At 46.1% G+C, this 13734-nt stretch overlaps 1 protein-coding gene across 1 annotated transcript in view; it reads right to left on the minus strand.

The window, feature by feature from the left end:
• LMX1A (LIM homeobox transcription factor 1 alpha) overlaps positions 1-13734 on the minus strand; it is a 130139-nt gene that overhangs the window by 29129 nt on the left and 87276 nt on the right. The window contains exon 3 of the mRNA XM_031435871.2: positions 10447-10679. Within this exon, the coding sequence (XP_031291731.1) occupies positions 10447-10679 (233 nt within the window). The remainder of the gene's footprint in view (positions 1-10446; positions 10680-13734) is intronic.

The raw sequence follows: 13734 nt of genomic DNA on the forward strand, positions 1-13734 counted from the left end.
TGACTGACTTGGAGGGGAGTGTAAACTCAGCTCAAATCACCTCGTTGTCATTGCTTTAATTATATGTGAAAAGGTTCTTCAGTTGGGGTCTCTCAGTAGTAAGTCCTACCAAGTATCTGGAGCACTGCCACCACCAGCAGGGACAGCTGCCAGTGAAACACGAGAACAAAATGTGAGGTCTATTTTAATACACGTGTACGTTTCTATCAACTTGGTAACACAACGTAACGCTCGATGCATCAGGCTGTGGAGCTGCGCTGCCTGGGTTTGAATTCTGACTCTTTCAATGACAAGCTTTGGGATCTTAAGTAAATGAGTAACTTTTCCAGGCTCATCTTCCTAATCTGTAGGATGGGAATAATCATCACTCTGCCTGCCTCATCAGCTTGATACAAAGGTGAAGTTAGTTCATCCACGTAAAGGGCTTAAGGCGATGCTTTGTGCAGAGCAAGGGCTTAATAACTGTTAACATCATCATCATCATCATCATCATCATCATCATCATCATCACCAGGCAAAGATCACAATGATCACTTGTCCACTTGACCAGTTCTTTATCTTTTTTTGTTCTTACAGGGCTTGTGCAAGAGAAACGAATGCACACAGCACACTGCTACAGATTAAATACACTCTGAAGCAACTGCACTAATTTTAAATTATGGTTTCTATCAAAATTATTCAGTGTGAGCACCTGTGCAAAATTAAATTACAGTTCAGTGGCAAAGAGAGAATGCATCGCCTGAACCCATATATTGCCGGTAACTTTTCAAGCACCGAAGATAAACTCTACCCAACTCACAATTATAGCGAAGGCTGAGTATCAAGTGTCATGACTCAGTAATTGGTAGAATTAAGTTCTTATTCTGGCTTATCCCTGACTCAAGTATCCTGTGTCCTTCTTTCTCCATTTATAACACGAAGACAAAACAAATACACCAGAAGACAAAGGTTCAGGAGAGAAGAGATGCACTGAGGGCAGCAAGTAATTCTGGTAGTCAATTTCATGACTGTGATACTAATAAGAGACAAAACTTGATTTTGAAAACAACCTCAGAGGCTCAGGCAATTACAACTGCCTCTTGCCTACTAACCAGAGACACCAGATTAATACATCAGAAAATGTCCATGAAGACGTCTGTGCTAGTCATGGTATAAATACGCATGCTCTTCATTTTTCTTTAATAATACCAACAGAGACGAAAACAGACAACATTTACTGTGTGTTTACTCTGCACAAGGCACCAGGCCAAGTCTTCCAGCCAGACGATGCACCCTGTGTCTTTGGTTTTAGTCTCAGCACCTGACACAGGGTGGGTATATGCAGAAGATTCGAACATATTTATTGGCTTGAAATTTGAGGAATTTATACCAATTCCAAAACCTAGGGGCAGGTTTGAAAGTGATTGCTCTTTGAAACAGTATTTTTCAAACTTCAGGCCATGATCCAACAGTGGATTGCGAAATTAACAGAGTGAGCTAAGACTAGAATTAAAAAATAAACATAATGGATAACATTAGTGTGTAGGTTAAGCAGTAAGTCAGTCGAAGCACTGAAATTTTTATTTCAGACACACACGTGAACATGTATGCTAGGACATGATTAAAAATGGATTTTTACCGAGCTGCTGTTAAAATTTTCTAGAAAATGCTCTTGTCAAGGAGTCTTTTGAAACAGTGCTTTAGAAGAAAATATAAAAATGAGTTAAATATATGTCTTAACAACTATAAGGTTTATCTATGTATTTTCATACCTATCAAGGTTTCTTGGTTTTGTTTTCGTTTTGTTTTTGTTTTTAATGGCTCACCCCTTTGTTTCTTAAAGGAAAGAGTGACAGGACTGATCTCCGGGCGATGTCCCTACCCCATCTCCCAACCCCTTTAGAGCAACAAAGTTGGCCTCACTGTTCCCCTGGTATTATGAGGCTGGCTTTGAGATGTTTTTTCTGAGTTGTGTTGCTCAGTATTCACTAACTCCTCTGCCTTTTTCTTTTCCTGCAATTAATACACTGCATTTAGCACAGAGCCTGACACAGTGGTGGCGTCTCTAAGAAATACCTATTGGATTAAAGGATGGTAAGGTGGCTGCCTGCAAGGACAGAAATAGATCATGGCATGTAACAGAGCCATGCTAACAGGCCTCTGCGGGAGTACCATGCATTCTCTAATGGGTACCTGTCAGGTTCAGTGTCCTTTCTGGACCCAAAGATGAAGACTGCAGGAGAGAAAGGGGCAAAGTTCAACACATCCTTCCCACTCTAGCTTGAAATTCCTATTGCGTCCCAGAAGTGACTGCAAGACGGGGTTCCTCCTGGTCTTCTGCACTGACTTTTCAGAGTGCAATGCTGGCTATCATGTTCAGAGACTGGAGAGCACCTCTGAGACACAGTGGCTCATGGAGGGAACTGGTCCCTCTCTGGGTCCTGCACCCTAGCCACCCCAAATGACAGGCTCTCTCTCTGCGCTCCCCTGAGATGCCCTCTGGTCAGCTATGCGGAAGCATCCAAAATAGAAGTGCAAAGACAGAAGACGAGACGTTTGTGAAATGATAAATCTTTGGTGAAATAAGCTTATGAGCCATGAGTTATCCAGAAGGACGGAGCCTCTGCACCAGGACATAACAATGACACCTACCATTTACTGGGCATCAACCAAATTTCGGGCCCTTGATATGTGTTACATCTCTGCATTCTTACAGCAACCCACAAAGGAAGTATGACCACTTTTTGCTGATTAAGAAATAGAGTCCTGGGCAGGAGAAGTACAGGCACACCTCATTTCATCAGCCATCTCTTCATCGTGCTTTGCAGATATTGCTTTTTTTTTTTTTTTTTTTAACAAATTGAAGGTTTGTGGCAACCCTGCATTAAGCAAGTCTGTCGGCACCGTATTTCCAACAGCATTTGCTCAGTTCGTGTCTCTGTATCACCTGCTGGTAGTTTTCACAATATTTCAAATTTTTTCATTACTCTTATGTTTGGTACAGTGATCTGTAATCAGTGACCTCTGATGTTCCTATTATAATTGTTTTGCCTTTTGGGGGGCAATAAAGTATTTTTTAACCAAGGTATGTGCATGTGTTTTTAGATATAATGCTATTGCTCACTTAACAGACTACAGTATAAAGTAAACATAACTTTTGTATGCACTGAGAAGCCAAAAAATTCATGTGACTCGCTTTACTGAGATGCTCTGTTTTGTTAATGGTGGTCTGAAACCGAACCCGCAGTCTCTCCGAGGTCCGCCGGCCACTTTCCCCAAGGTCTCGTTGCTTGTGAGTATCGGCAAGACTTAAATTTAGATCTCAAGCCCTTTTACTACAATGTGGAGAATGCGACTTCTTCATACCTCCTGCTGACTTTCCTTTGCGTTTTAAAATTCATGACTATGAACTGACAAGATAATCCCATAGGACAGTCAGGCATTTTCCAGAACTCATGAGGTAACCGCTGCCTCTCTATTCTAATTTATTGGAGAACAAGAAGAGTTCCAAGATGGGTTGAAATACTTCTGTAACTAATATTTACAAGAAAAAGAAAATCCGTTCCTAGGCTGTAGAAGGAAATTAAAACCAGTGTCTCAGTGCCAGTGGTGATGGACCTGACTCAGACAGGGAGGAGGAGACAGAGGTATCACACAACGAGGCCCATAAGAGAGACATCTGGATCTTTCAAAACCGCAACATCCCATATCCTAAGAAAAATTAAGAAGGAAGAAGGATTCACAAACTCTGTTATGTGTGAGGAATCTTTCATTCTAGCTTCAGTAAGAACAAAGTCATTCTGGAGGTTGGTGTTTCCCTGCTAAGGACCGTGGACCATGGAGCTGAACAGGACAAAGTTCACATGTTCACACAATAAACGTTTTCTGAGTGTCTACTGCCTGCCAGGCACTGTGCCAGGGCCAGGTGAGTGCAGACCATAAGGACAGAAGCAGCATAAGCCTCCCAGTGCAATCCAGACTGCCCAGTAGACACAGGCCATGGAATTGCTGCAGGCATCCAAAACGTAAAACCTCCTTTGCGGAAAGTCCCTCATCATGGGACTTCCTGACCCTGGCTTCCTCTGGGAAAATCCCTCTACAAAAGCAGAGCATCAAAAAGAGTCCCATCTTAGGCTGCTGACAGTTTTAACTCTCAGAAGATAAAGGAAGGAATGCAGGGCTTTCTTAGACTTTGAACTTGGGTCTGATCAAGGAAGAGCTGGTAAACCAAGAGGATGCAATGGTTTGAACCTTGGGAGAAAATCATAGCTGAGGAATAATCACAATCTAAAATGCATTCTCGTCTTCAGTTAAGAAAACCATAAAATGGTAAACAAATGACCCCCAAAACAAGCAAGCAAAAAACCAGACCAATCCCATGGTGAGAGATGCTAAAAGGAAGTAAAACGTAACGGATACTGCTGCAGAGTGGCAGAAATGAAATTCTGATGAGATATTTCTGGTGATTTCCAAAGTGAAGGAAAAAAGGCAATTGAACATAAATATGACATAAAACTAAATGCAACGTGGTATCCTAGACTGGATCCTGGAATGGATAAAGACATTAGCAAGAAATCTCTTGAAACCAAATAAAGTCTATCAGTTAGTTCACAGTGCTGTACTAATATTAATTTCTTGGTTTACAGGTTTACATGGTACATTTATCAAAATGTACCTTTAAATGTAAAATGTTAACATTAGGAGAAGCTGGGTGAAGACTGTATGGGAACATCTGTCCCATTTTGCAATTGCACTGTAAATCTAAAATTTTATATCCAAATTATTAAAGTTTTAAAAAAACCACTGTGCAGCACATTCGCAGATGACTTCTGATGTTAAAGACAATGTGAAGAGGGGGAGGGTATAGCTCAGTGGTAGAGTACTTGCCTAGCGTGAGTACATGAGGTCCTAGGTTCAATCCCCAGTACTTCCATTAAATAAATAAACCTAATTACCTCCTCCCTAAAAGAAAATTAAAAAAAAAAAAAGAAAGCAAATGTGAAGATAAGACAACTAGGTAATTTAAAAATGCAACATGGACCAGCCAGGAGCCATGATTGCCTATAATCAGCCCTCGAGTCCTCACCCCTTCTCCTAGGTCAAAAAAAGCTAATGAATCAAGGGCCACATCAATAAAATATGATGTCTATGACAAGTAGTAATAACAATATGGTGCTAGTTCAGAGCACATACAGAAGACTTTATCCTCTTCTGGGTGGTACCTTCTAAAGAGAATGTAGTATTTTTACAGATAGAGCAAAGAGCTTCTTCTAAGGGATGGTTGGAAGAATGAGGAAGAGCTGGAATGGATAAGAGAAGACTTAGTGGGTATAAGGGTCTCCATCTTCAACGAGAAGGGCTGCCACATGTCGGGAAGACTGAACTCCTCCTGAAAGCTAAACCAAGGCCAAGGTTGAAGGTACACATGGAAACGGACATGAGGGTTTGACATAACAATTCTGACAATCCACACTGAGAATGTGAGGTCAAGAGCTCCCCGTGGTTGGACAGACTCAAACAGAGGCTAGATAAACATCTGGTGGGGGTCTGGACTGGATAACCTCTAATGTGCCTACCAACTGCTCCAGATTCTCTTATCAAGAAGGCACAGGCATGACTGTTGCCAGGTGTCTCCCCGAGGCTTCTGGCATCCACGCTGCCCAATAAACCCAAAGAAAATGGTCTGACTCTGGCTAAAAATTCCATTCTGCTGCTTTGAGAGGCTGCTTCAAGGCTACTGGCAAGGCAGGGACCAGGACAAAAGAGGGTTTTCTGGCCACACAAGAAAAGGACATCCAGCAGCTGAACCCCTCCTGAGTTTGGTGTCCCATACAGCTCTAAAGGTGCCACGTGCTTCTGTGTAAGTCAGAAGAGTCAGCATATTTATAAAACCATATATCCTAGATTTAGGCAGCCTGAGAGGTCACCAACCCTGTTTCCACCAACTGTAATTAAAATGTTAAGAAAGCCACTATGGAGGGCAGTATGGGGGTTCCTTAATAAACAAAAAACAGACTTACCATATGAACCAGCAATCCCACTCCCGGGCATATATCCAGACAAAACCACAATTCGAAAAGACACATGCACCCCAGTGTTCATAGCAGCACTATTTACAATAGCCAAGACATAGAAAAAACCCAAATGTCCATCAACAGATGACTGGATAAAGAAGATGTGGAATATAATTATTTATTTATGTGGCATATATATATATATATATATATATAAGTACTCAGCCATAAAAAAGAATGAAATAATGCCATTTGCAGCAACATGGATGGACCCAGAGATGATCATATTAAGTGAAGTTAAGTCAAAGACAAATATCATATGATATCACTTCTATGTGGAATCTAAAAAAAAAATGAATAAGTCACTTTGCTTACACTTGAAACTAACATTGCAAATCAACTACACTTCAATAAAAAATTTAAAAATAAATACATAAAATGTTAAGAGACAAGCAGGTTTGTTTCCCATAAAGGGAGTCTAGCCTGCACACTTTCTGGACATGGTTCTACCCTATGTTGAACCAAAACTTGTCATTTCACCCTCACTACATGGATCGGTATCCTTGGGTGTGACTCTCATTCCTTCCTTAGCCTTGTTTTTTAAAAGCTAAATACACGGAGTTTCTTTAGCTATGTACCATTTAACAAGCTAACCACGCTCCTGAAGACTCTAGTTAGTGATGTCCTGAAATGCATCGTTTAAAATTAAACCAAATAGCCTAAATGTACTCTGACCATTGAAAAAAAAGTAATGGAACTACAATGACATGTTGGAGACATTGTAGGTCTAGTAGCGCAACATATAGCCTTTTGGCTCCTATTGACTTCACAATCAATTAAAACCCCATGTGAAATTCCCTGAAAAGAGGCCCTGTTCCATATAATTACTGTTGAATGTTGGAACTCCATGGTTAGATTTCATCTTGCTGACTTTGGGCTGTTCTGTTAGCCTGTCAAAATCTTTTTGAACATTGAGAATATCAGCTGTCCCACCAGCACTCCCCGCCAGGTTTGTGTCATCTGCAGATCAAATAAACCTGCCTTTGGTGTCTTCATCCAAGCCATCAGCAAAAACATTAAAGATGACAGGTCACTCAATCATTCATTTCAGCAGATATTCACAAAGCACCTACAATGTGTACAGCGCTCAGGACAGAAACGAGAGGAGAAACTATTTGTATCGGGACAGATTCTAAAATTGTTTGCCTTCTGAAAACCCCTAATGTGAGGTGGACTTCTTTCCTTGAAGATTTAACTCAACTCATTAGGTACTTACTGATCACTTACTCTGTTGGCATCATGCTAAGCCTTGTTAAGGGAACAGAGGAATTAAAAGTTACTACCCTCTTCTCTAGAAGCTGGTCCTCTCATCAGCAAGGCTGTCCTTTGATGCACAAGACACTTTATGCTGCAAGACAGGCAACGTTTACATAACTGACAAAATGAGTGGTACAGACAACATCTTTGATTCTGGTTGAGAATTTTATGTCGTTTCATTTAAAGCTGCAAAAACAATGACAGATTTTTAGAGCTGAAAAGGACACAGAGGTCTTCTAGCACCATCTTCCCCTCCCACTTCCCCAATAATAGTTTCAACAAGTGGAGGTCTATCTCTCTCTTGGGGACTTTATTAGCTCTTATAGAATGACACTGTAACATTCCCTATGTTGAGTCAAATTTCCCTCCCTTTATCTTTTCATCTATAGTCTAAGTACTCAATGGTCTTGTTAAAGAATTTAATGAATTCTGGTTCTTCTCTCTGATGTCAAGGGAAGAAAAAATAGGTCTGCTCCAACCATTTGAAGGCGACAATGATGTTCTCATTTAGTCTTTACTTTTCTAGCCTAAATATCTACAATTCCTTCATTGGACATGGTTTGGAGACCTCCCCACCCCTACATCACTCTTGTCATTCATGTCTCGCTGCCATGCCTGGCATAAAGCAAGCATTAAAGATATGTCAACTGAACGAATATATGAATAAATGAACTGGGAAGCGCCAGTTTGTCAATATCAGCCTCAAAAAGAAATGCCCAGAACTACGAAATGTGTTGCTGAAAATGTCAGAAAAGTGGACCCGTTGCAGTTTGCTAGCTCTGAACATTGTTTTTTCCATGCTACTTAGACCCAGTTTCTTCTTTGCACGTGAGGAGGGGGAAATCCACTAATGATCCATACTGTCTGTAGCCAACTAAAGTCTGTAATTGGAAAACAGTGGTGAAGACTCATACGATTGTATATCAAGAGAGGCTAGACCACAGTGTTTATTTCCACGTGAGAAAGAGTGGTATGTCCTTCTGGGTGTGTGTGTCTTTCTAAGGTCATGCTGGTACACCGATCACCATGGCACCTAAGCCCCTTGGGAATTTGAAGGCTTTGGACTATTCTGCAGAGGAGGTCTGGGGGGTGGGCACAGCATGAAGCCTAAAGGGAAAGACAGGATGAGCTGACGTTCTACTAAGCGGAGGCTATGAAGCTCAGTTTCAGATGGGCCCAGTTATCCCCATTCAATTGTCAGACATTCGATACGTCAGTGAGACATTCGATATGTCAGTGGCAGTGTTCCCCACAGGGAGAAATTTCTCTCAAATTAAAACATCCAGGAAAACTTAAGACCAATGAGTCTGATAGGAGTTGGGATCGTCCTGGCGTCAGCTTACTTAAGGCTGCAAGCAGAGTCAGGCAAGAAGAACCCACTGGGAGGTAAAGGAAGCACCTGCCGTGAAGACGCCACCACCAGCAGGCACTTGGCTTGGTAAGCTCTGGCATTTACTGAACACCAGCCTGTGAACAGACGTTTATTTTCACTCCCCCAAATAAAACCAGCAGCTAGGCATGATGATCACCATGTTACAGTTGTGGAGACTGAGGCTGAGAGAGGTTCTGAAACTTGCCCAGAGTCACGCAGATCCACTTGGTGCAGCCAGAATGAGGCCCCTGCCTGACAGCCTCCAAAGCTCCTGGACCCAAGCATCAAGGCCACAGGGCTTTGTTCATTCCGTAACAAAGACTGTATTGAGCGCCCTCAGTGGCCCGGGCCTGTGCTAAGTCCTGCAGATACAGTGGTAAAAAAGACACACACAGTCCCTCATGGGGTTAAGCCCGCTGGCGGGAACAGCAAACAGCCAAAGAAGCGACCCCCGTCAAGTGGCACCCATGCCGCGGCAGGAGGTCAAGGTAAACTCACCCAGCACGTGGGAACAAGAGTCCTTCTCAATGAAACAGGCCCTAGAAAGAAGCTTAAAGGATACGCTTGCGAGACCAAAGAGTAGGGGAGAGAGGCAGAGTGGGAATCAACTCTTGAGATTTGGAGGCAAGTGGGAGACAATGATGTGTGCTGAGTGCAGAGGAGAGTGGTCGGAGGCTCCCATGAGGCTGGAGAGACGGGCAGAGTGACATTCCAGAGGCCTTGGAAGCAGGGGTAAGGGAGGTGGAACCGGGCTGGAATTGGCAAGGCGAGGACCAGCAAGGGCACAGGGAAGTCACCTCCTCATTGGATCTCACAGATTCTTGGGGGGAAAGGGAGGCTGGGCTAAGACAAACGCTGCCCTGTAGACGGACACCCTGGGAAGGCATTCCACGCTTCTACTTGGGCAGTTTTAATCACTCTTTGTGAAACCAGCTCTAAAAGGTCTCCGAACTTCTCCCATCTCCTCTCTTTTCCCTCCCCAGGGAGGGTGGGTGAGTCTTGGGTGGGCGCAGCTAGTCTAGACCCTTTCTTTATGTGACCCACCAAGCCTTAGAGAGATTCCAGCTTTCCCACTTGACAGATGAGAAAACAAAGGCTAGTGACTGTGCAGACGGGATTATTGGTTCCAGTTCATCAGTCCCTTCAACAGCTTTATGCACCTCTACCCCAGCAGGGCTGTGTGGTACGTGCACTGTATGTCTCCCCACCTTGGACTTTGCGTTTCATCTTCTAATTTGATTTGGCCAGTGAAACATTAGCAGACATGGTATGAGCAGAGGCTTGAAATGTGCTTTATGCTTGAGCATGCCTTCTTGCATGTTTGCCACTGCCAAGAGGAGACCACACTCTGCAGCTGTTGCTTCTCAAGCCTGGACTCCAGACTGAATCACACAGAGCAAACCTGAACCTGGTTTACAGCCTAGAGCTAAGCTCAGCTGAGATGGGCAGTTTCCAGGCAACTTGAAGACATTCAGCCTAAAGCGGAACCACTTCTGTTAACCCAGAGACGTGTGAATGTGTGACTGTTTACCGTTGTGTGCCATGGAATTTGGAGGTAATTTGTTATGCAGCATCATCATGATGATACCTGACTGATAAGAGCTTATTCTGAGCTTCCAGAGAAACTTCCTGGAATGCACAGTGCTGCCTTGCCATGGGACAAGGCTGCCCTGGAGGCTGGGCCTCTAGGGAGAAAGCAACGCAGACTGCCGCCACCGCACTCCACTCTCCCACCCCGGGCCCCCTGCCCGCCGCGGCACTCACCTGAGTCTGACGCTGCCGGGCTCACCAGGCTGAGCAGCTCCCGCTCCTTCTCGTAGTCCCCTTTGCAGAGCAGCTGCCCCTCCTTCAGGACAAACTCATCACCCTTCTGGAGCTGCCGCTCGCAGACGCAGCAGCAGAAGCAGCTCAGGTGGTACACACTCTTCTGGGCCCGCATAACAAACTCGTTGGGTGCGATCGCCTCAAAGCAGCCCCCACATTTGACAGCAAACAGCCTGGCAGCAGGAGAGAAAGGAAAGCAAGGTCTGTAAGAAAGATCCAGCTGGGACCCAGGTCTCCCCTCAAGTCAATAGCAAGAGGAACTTCCAGAACGAGGACAAGGACACTTGGAATGGAACAGACTTTAAATCCAGATGCTCTATTCCCTGAGGTTGAACCAAGGAATTCAGTTGAGTTACTCTCTCAAAGGCTTAAGAAAAGCAGGGTCAGAGGCACTGGAAGAAGTGTGAGCTAAAGCCCAGGTGTATTTGGCGTGGTCCACAGCACAGGTTTCCCAAAGGACGCTCTACAGACTGGTGCCCGGAGTTTCCAGGGGGCTGATTACTTAAACAAAATAACAATAACTAAAAGATCTGGGCCCATTCTGATCAGCATGCAAAAGGGCGGGCCCCAGAATGTGAATTTTTAACAAGCTCCCCAGGGCATTCTGAGGTATACTCTAGTTTTTGGGAGACAAACTGCATCCCAGCTCCCCAGCCTGACGTTCAGTGGATCCCGCCCAGCTCTCAGGACTTAACTCTAATCTCATTTCACTCACTTTCAAGCAGCCACACAGAGGGCGCCTATCCAGGCCAAGCAGAGGCAGTCGGTACTAGTGATGTACAGGTGAATAAAAGAAAATCCCTTCCAGAAGTGAGCTCAGGCTAACGGGAGAGACAGATACGTCTAAGAAACTGAGCCAAGGCTTGGGGAAGGGATAGAAGCTGCCTCCTGCGAATCTCCCGGGGAACAGCCTCCCTGGACAGAGGCCAGCCTGCAGGTGACTCCAGCACAGCTGGGGATTCAACGTGCACGTGCTGTCTCCCTCCTAACCCAGGCCTTGGGCCCCTACTCCGATCCTCCCTGCCCTTGGCCATCAGAAGCACATCGGAAACACCCTCCCTGATCTGCCTTCCCTCTGCCTCTCCATTTCAGAAAGCGGGGTGAGGGTGGGGGAGCAGTGCCAAGGGCTAGCACGGCTGTTTCAACACTCACAAGGGATGTGACAGCCCCAAAACAGAACTCGGGGTACCACAGCCCCGCCTCTGCCCTCTCTGTTCCTCCAGCTGCCCAATGTGGCTGTGTTGTCCATGTCTGAACCTCAGGGTACCTCGGGCCCTTGAAACACAGCCCTTACTCCCCACCCCCACGCTGGATGTCCTGCATTGGACAGAAAATGCACCCAGCTCATCCCCGGCCCCGAGTCCCTAGACACTGTTTGCCAACCTGAGCAAACTCATCAGTGCTGTAACAGGCGCCGGGCAAAGGCCCTTTGTCCCCAAGCCCTCCTTCTCCTCCCCTTCCCCTGGAATGACCTGTTAAACAGACTCAAGGCAAAGGCTCTCACACGTCCTTGAGAATCCACAGCCACAGGTGGTGGCTCCGTGCGTGTCTAACTCCTGCCCTGTCAATCTCCTCCTCTTTCTCCTCCCTCCTTCGTTTCACCCCCCACTCCGTAAGTTTCCCCCAAGGTGGACAAGGGATGGTTAGGGTGAGCTCAACAAAGAAATCCCACCATGTTGACTCAGGAAGGGCCAGGGGAAGTGGCGGGAGTCGCCTGGGCTCAAATCCTGAAATGGTCACGATCAGTGAGGATACAGACTGGGAAGAGGGGGGCAGTCCTGTTCCTCTCCATTCTCTCCATCGGCTCCCCTCTGACTCTGGGTAAAGACCTGGTCGACCTCTCCTTGCTGCCTTGGCTCTCGTTACCCTCGCTCACCCCGGAGCAACCCAAGGAGCAAAGGCACACGCCGTCCACCACCTGTGTGCCAGATGTGTACACAGCTGGACGGGTACCACTGTGGACCCAGCTGCCGACTACACACTTCCCACAAGTTGTTTTCTCTAAGGCTCAGACAAGCAGAGAAAAGGATTTGTTCCAAAGTCCAGGTCGTAATTAAAACACAGCCTGTCTCTTCCCAATGCCCTGGATGGCGGCCCCCATGGCGACTTCCCCCTCTGAATGCTAATGAGACCTCACAACCTGGCAGCCCGGCTGTGCCCTGGAAAGCTGAGCACGGCTTCCAGAAACGTCCAGCTCTTCTAGACAGGCATGACAGCTCTCCACATTGCCCACCGTTAAAAACTTGCCTACCTCTGAAAGCCCTTCAAATAGTTCTTTATCTCTTCTCTGCATCTAATTCCCTCACCTGTAACAGGAGAATGACAGGATCTAGCTGGAGGGGAGGCACCCAGTGCGGAGCCTGTCCCAGCGGCCGAGCTCTCTGTCAGCTCCCCCTCCCCTACTGCACGCCCTCCAGGGGGCAGGCAGGAGGATGGGGTGTGTACAAGGCTGCCCTGTCCTCAGGGAGCTCATGTTCTCCAGCACGAAGCAGGCTCCACGCAAGTGACCACAGGAGGGTGTGTTGAGGGTAAGTAGGAGGGGACTGGTCAGCATGGCCCAAAGCAGAGCCCCATCCACTTGGCTCAGGCTGAGAGCCACCGAATCTTCCTTCTCTTCCTCCCCAGCCCCTGCCCCCACATCCCTCTCCTTCCCTCCTCTACCAGGCAAGGGAGTAGAGACTGGCTGAAATTCCATGCAGTCCCTTGCTTCCACCCTTCCTTGTACAGCCACAAGCTCCTAGACGTGCAGGTTGGAGTTGCGGTGAGAGAGCCGCCACTTCCAGTCAGTGTGACTCACAGCCCATCACTTGATCTTTTGCAGCCTCAGTTTGCAGAGGTGTAGGAGGCAGTAACGATGCCTACACTCCTGGATCACTGAGGATTAAATGAGAGCAGGTACAAGGAGGGACTTTGTGACCAATAAGGTAGAGCACAATTCTGAGTTACTTACATCTGCCCCGCCTCCATCTTTTCACCTTTGTGAATATTTGTTTGTTTGTTTGTTTTTGCTCCAAAGGTGGCTCTCCGTGTTGAGTTTCCTGGGCCCTGTCCTAAGAGAATCCTTCTACCTCAGCAGCAGGGGTCCTTCTGCTGACTCCGCCCAGCTCTGACAGGGCCTGACTTCATCTCTAAAGAGTGCAGCACTGACTCAGGAGATGAACGCGGGGACACACGCGTCGTGGGACCGCCAGGCAGACACACACCTTAGACAAGGCGCATCCTCTCACC

This window comes from Camelus dromedarius, chromosome 23 (genome assembly GCF_036321535.1).
Source record: "Camelus dromedarius isolate mCamDro1 chromosome 23, mCamDro1.pat, whole genome shotgun sequence".
In the NCBI taxonomy this organism is placed as follows: Eukaryota; Metazoa; Chordata; class Mammalia; order Artiodactyla; family Camelidae; genus Camelus; species Camelus dromedarius.